General features: G+C 44.9%; 1 protein-coding gene across 5 annotated transcripts in view; it reads right to left on the bottom strand.

The window, feature by feature from the left end:
• Positions 1–277: 277 nt before the first annotated feature.
• The window catches only part of LOC147457538 (sorting nexin 2B-like), a 48247-nt gene continuing 42386 nt past the window's right edge, over positions 278–6138 (bottom strand). For 3 of the 5 annotated variants that reach the window (XM_086512404.1, XM_086512402.1, XM_086512401.1), the window contains one exon: positions 278–762. In XM_086512404.1, the coding sequence (XP_086368530.1) occupies positions 716–762 (47 nt within the window). In that variant the 3' untranslated portion in view covers positions 278–715. The remainder of the gene's footprint in view (positions 763–6138) is intronic. The other 2 variants (XM_086512403.1, XM_086512405.1) reach the window with 2 other exon arrangements.

Below are 6138 nucleotides of genomic sequence, written 5' to 3'. Positions count from 1 at the left end.
AGCTTTAGAAGGGCAATTAAGAGGGAGCAAGATTGTTTTATTATCGAGCTTCATCAATGTATATACAGAGCGAGAACATGTATAGATACATACATACAGAGCGAGAACATGTATAGATACATACATATATGTTGTCTGCACAGTATACATGTACATACAAATATGCTGTGTGTGTGCACGCGCGCGTGCGCATGTATTGTCATACATAAAACATGCTTAACAATACAAGGGGGTAGCAGAATACTACCATGCACACTACTTATGGATAGACCGCCCCTCGGGAAACAAACATTTTTCATTTACGAGAATAGATCGAACTCAAAAAACATGGCACATGTCAACAATGGGCCAAACTCGTAGACTGGATGCCTTATATACAGCTCCAAAAGCTTTGTTGTACCTATGATGGTAAACCCAATATTTCTATAAGCAGTGGGCCAGTACATGACATATCCAAGAAAGAAGTTGGTTGATTACATAATCAAATTACACTCAGATCAACATCACCTCAATCCTGCTCAGATTAGTGTAGGCACAACGCTAACAAGTGAAGCTGCTCATACTCTGCATGATGTTTGCTAGCCGCATAGGGAAATGCATAAACGGAGTACCCTTCGATCCACTGCACTCCAAGTTGATAAGAAGCTGTGTCCCTTAAGGCCTAGGTGTGCCTGGGATCTGCGCTTCGGGAAGCTTCCCATGAGGATTGGATTCTTCAGTCACCTTCTCCCAAACACTTGCAATCTTCTCCGCATAGCCAACCTAAAGCACAAATCAACTCTCTCTCTCTCTCTCTCTCTCTCTCAAAAGAAAAGGGCTTGAATTCTTTCTAATACGTACAAATTACAATTACTACCTATTACAAACCAGCATGAAAACTATATTCAGAGATACAACCAACGGTGGACCCCCCTCAAGATCTCAAAGAAGCACAAAGCTGAGGGGAAAAACCAATGGATCAGCACACGTAAAAGGACATGTGCAGAAAGGGTACAAAAGGAAGCTGACAGTCTACCACACCTTTACACCATAAGCAAGTAACTTTCTACTAAGAATAGCAAGCACACAGGTGAGGGGTCGGTTTTCGCTGATCTGTGGTCACTTTTGCAAGTCAACAGGCTCCTCTCAAAGTTCTCTCCTCCTATTTCCTCTATACACGACTCCATTTTCAAAAAGCAAGATATTACTATCCCCTATGTAATTGGAGGGCACCACGTGCCAATTGAAAGAACAAATTTGAACAGACTTTTAGCACTTCAAAACAATCAAACAAACAGAGAGAGAGAGAGAGAGAGAGAGAGAGAGAGAGAGAGAGAGAGACACGGAACGGCAGAGTTCCACTCCCAGAGAGCACCGGCATCAAAACCCTGGCACCCCTTTCAGTATTTCTTTTATATTGCTTCAACGAGGTACAATAGTCGGGTGCTCCTCTGCTTCCTGCACTCTAGAATCCCAAAAGAAGACCCCGCTTTACATATTTAAAAGCCCTTGGCCTTGAAAAACATTCTCATGAAAAGCTAACTTCCACAAACGCACTAGAACCAAAAACTAGCGCCATCTACTTCTGTAATTTGCGGAGGTGCCCAGTTGGCAGGGCTGTCCGTGTTTTTTCAGGTTGTCTGTATAGCTGCCACGTCAGCAAGGCTGTCCGTAAATTGGGAAATTCCATACATGGGTCCACATCAGCAAGCTTCTAGGGTTTTGGTGGGTCCTCAGCCGATTGTCCATAAGTTGGAGCCTTTAATGGCCCTAACCCTGTCACAAAGTGATGACGTGGCATGACCAATTGGAAGAGAGATGGCCAAGTGGACAAGAGAACCAAATTGACCAACTTTAAGAACTTACGGAGCACCGGTCGAGGGGCCTAAAACCTAAAACACAAAAGCTTGAACTCTGGGGCCAATTTCCATAAATCGTGCTGGCCATGCTCACGTAGTAGTTGTACGGAATCCCACCATTTGCGCCGGTCATGCTGACGCGGCAGTTGTAAGGAATCCCGCAATTTGTGCAGCTGTGATGACGTGGCAGGCTGTACGGATTTCCACGATTCACGCTGTTGGCAGCTTTTGGCAATAGATGCTTTTGGGGATTAAATGCTTTTGAATTTGATGCTTTTTTGGGCTCTGCTTTTGGGCATCCCTTGTAAGTTTAAAAGAGCCCTAGCCCCTTGGACCTCACTCTGAAGAGCATCTGGAGGCAGAGTCTGAGACCAAAGGACCCTTGGCAGTTGTACTCTTGCGAGTATAATAATAAAGAGATACCGAAAGTGGCGCCAATCTTTGGGCCAATGCCTTTGGGCACGAACTCCACTGTGCCATGTCCTCTCTCTCTCTCTCTCTCTCTCTCTCTCTCTCTCAAAGTTCAATGATTTTGCAATTTCTGTTCGTGTGTTGCAATTGATTTCTTGTTTGGAGTGTCCAAGCCTGTAACAGTGGTATCAAAGCTCAGAAACCTCTCACTCTGCAGAGCATTTGGACGCAAAGTCTAAAACTACGAGGACCCTCGGGAGTTGTACCATTGCGAGTATAATAATAAAGAGACACCGAAAGGGGCGCCAGTCTTTGGGCCCAGTGCTTCTGGGCGCGGAACTCCGTCGTGCCGTGTCCACTCACTCACTCTCTCTCTCTCTTTTTTTTTTTTTTGGAAAAATCAGGGCTGTATATTACTGAGTACAATATAATCCCCAGCGGATGCCAAAATAGCCTATCACGTGGGGTGTACAAGCGGAATGTAAGGTTGAGAGCCACTATAGTGACAACTCGACTAGAACAATCTCATGGTGGTCTGTATGATGAGTGGAGGAGAAACCACTGAGGAGGTGCATAATGCCATGTAATCTGTCCACCTGTAAGTGTGAAGAAGAGTGAAGATCGGGCCCAACGCCGAAGGAAGTCTCTCTCTCTCTCTCTCTCTCTCTCTCTCTCTCTCTCTCTCTCTCTCTCTCTCTCTCTCTCTCTCTCTTAAAGTTCAGTGATTTTGCAGTTTCTGTTCGTGTGTTGCTATTGATTTCTTGTTTGGAGTGTCCAAGCCTGTAACAGTGGTATCAGAGCTCAAAAGCCTCACTCTGAAGAGCATCTGGACGTAGAGTCTAAGACTACGAGGACCCTGGAGAGTTGTACCATTGCGAGTATAATAATAAACAGACACCGAAAGGGGCACCAGTCTTTGGGCCCAGTGCTTCTGGGCGCGGAACTCAATCGTGCCATGTCCTCTCTCTCTCTCTCTCTCTCTCTCTCTCTCTCTCTCTCTCTCTCTCTCAAAGTTCAGTGATTTTGCAGTTTCTGTTTGTGTGTTGCTATTGATTTCTCGCTCGGAGTGTCCAAGCCTGTAACAGTGGTATCAAAGCTCAGAAGCCTCTCACTCTCTAGAGCATCTGGACGCAGAGTCTAAGACTACGAGGACCCTTGGGAGTTGTACCATTGCGAGTATAATAATAAAGAGACATCGAAAGGGGCACCAGTCTTTGGGCCTAGTGCTTCTGGGCGCGGAACTCTGTCGTGTCGTGTCCTCTCTCTCTCTCTCTCTCTCTCTCTCTCTCTCTCTCTCTCTCTCTCTCTCTCTCTCTCTCTCTCTCTCTCTCTCTCTCTCTCTCTCTCTCTCTCTCTCTCTCTAAGTTCAGTGATTTTGCAGTTTCTATTCGTGTGTTGCTATTGATTTCTCGCTTGGAGTGTCCAAGCCTGTAACAATGGTATTAGAGCTCATGAAGATTCTTCTTCTACAGAGGATCCGATCCCTTTTGAAGCACACATTGGTTCTGGAGGAGGATCTGACAGAGCAGTCAAGATTTTATTTGTGAAAGAATCTTCGTGTCCCTGCCTTGGACTTATTAGGCACTCCCACCCTTACTCCATCACGCATCGGGTGCGCTCTAATCTTCATCGCTCTGTCTTGAGGGGCATAAGCCACAAAGAACACAAGAGCACACATGGGTTTTCGTGAAGAATCTGACAGAGATAACACCTCTCAGTGGGGAGGCAAACCCAGCACGGGAACTGAAGAAAAGAAGGAAGAATTGGGCAAATTTCCAACGGGGAAGTTTGCCAGAGCAGAGTACGAACGTCATTTGCAGGTTGTAAAGAGATTGATGAAGTATTCCCAGAACCCGAAATATGTGAAGCATCTGAAGACTTACCTGATGGATGAGATTCGTGTAAGATGGCAAGAGGCCATTGATTCTCCCCTCCAATCAGGAAGAAAGCTGAAAAGACACACGATGCGGAAACTGTTACTCGCAGAAAGAGCTGGACAGAGTTCTTGACAATAAGATGAACCAGATAATGAAAGGCTTGAAGCACTCCCAGAAGAAGAGACAATCGGTGGATTTCCCCGGTTTTTTGGGCCGGAAGTCGACTTTAGAGGTGGCAAGCAGATTCAAGAAGCGTGCTCGTTTCGAGGATGACCCAGATTTTTCTTCGTTTCAGAGAGTTCAGACAGCTCGTCGTTCTCTAGTTCTAGTGACGATGAGAAAAGGCGCAAGAAGCGGAAAAAAAGAAAGAACAAGTTAGGGAAGAGATTTCTGAAAAAGTCTAGAAGGCATGGGAGGCCATCTAGTAGTTTAGAGGAGGAGAGCTCGTCCTCTTCTGACAGTGACCAGATGAGCAAGAAGACCAAGGAGTTCAAGGAAGGGGGTCAAGCTGTCATGTTTAAGACGTTTTCAAGCTACCAGGACACCCATCGAGCCCTTGAGTTTATACAACAGTTTGACGTCACCTTCTCGGGAGGTTGGTTCTCGGAACACTCCAAGGTGCAAAGGACGACATCTTACTTGAAAGGAAATGCACGGACATGGAGGTCTACTCTGTTGTTACGCAAAGAAGCACCTATGACGTGGGTAAAATTCAAGAAAAGTTTTCACATCAACTTGGATATCAGATGAACATGAAGAAGATGTCATCACAGCTTGGCATCACCTGAGGATGACTAAGAAAGAAACGTTGATGACTACTACCAGAGGTTTTGGAATACTTACTTGCCAGTGTCCTTGTTTCGGAAGACTACTTTGAGGGACCACATTGAGCAGTTTTGTGGAGGTTTGGCAAAAGAGATTTGACAGTATTGTTTCTCTGAAGGCTTACGAGGAGAGTTACCTCCACCACCGATTTGATTCCCGATAGTACGCCACCAAACCAGCCACCTTACAGAGTTAGCAGAGCGCAAATTGAGAAAATTATGAACCAAGTGAAAGAACTTTTGGAGAAGGGTCTCATTTAACCGAGTACATCACCTTACTATTTGCCATTGTTGTTGGTTTTAAAGAAAGATGAATCTTGAAGAATGTTCATTGACTACAGAACTCTCAACAAAACCACCATCAAGAACAAGTTTCCAATATCCAGGATCAATGATATACTGGACACGCTATAGGATTCTACATGTTTCTGTAGAATCAACCTGAAAAGTGGCTATCATCAGATCACGATCGCTCTTGGAGACGTATACAAGACTGCGTTCAAGACGTCCTTTGGATTGTACGAGTATTTGGTGATGCCTTACGGTCTCACAAATGCTCCTGCAACATTCAACAGGATGATGGGCGGGATTTTTCAAAAGTATAGGTCATTTCTGGCACCTTTTTTAATGACATCATTGTATTCTCTAAGAATGAGGCAGAGCATCGACACCATTAGTTACAAGTTTTTCGGGCACTACGGCGATAGAGGTTGGTGGTTAATGGGAAGAAGAGCGAGTTTTTCTTACTAGAGATCCACTTTTTGGGACACATCGTCTCTGCAGAGGGTGTCAAAATGGACCCGGCCAAGGTTGAGACCTTTTGAGATTGGCCAGATTTGAAGAATGTTTACGAGGTTTCAAGTTTTTTGGGTTTGTGTTCTTATTACCCGGCGGTTCATTCAAAAATTTGCGGAGATTGCTTCTCCTTTGCATGTTTTGACATAAAAAGGGGTTTCTTTCACATGGGGACCATTTGAGATTGCAGCCTTCAAGACTCTCAAAGAGAAGTTGACAATTGGTCCAGTGTTGGTTTTGCCAGACTTGCAAAAACCATTTGAGGCACACTGTGATGTCTGTGGTCGCAATCTGGGAGCCTTGATATTTTAGGTCGTTGACTTCCCAGAAACATCTCATCCAATAAGGAATATTCAATGGTTGGCACATCACAATGCAACACAAATGCTCACA

This window comes from Adiantum capillus-veneris, chromosome 5, assembly GCF_014529385.1.
Source record: "Adiantum capillus-veneris isolate H3 chromosome 5, ASM1452938v2, whole genome shotgun sequence".
NCBI classification, from domain to species: domain Eukaryota; kingdom Viridiplantae; phylum Streptophyta; class Polypodiopsida; order Polypodiales; family Pteridaceae; genus Adiantum; species Adiantum capillus-veneris.
Note: the sequence above shows the minus strand (reverse complement) of the source record. Positions and strands in the feature narration are given on the sequence as shown.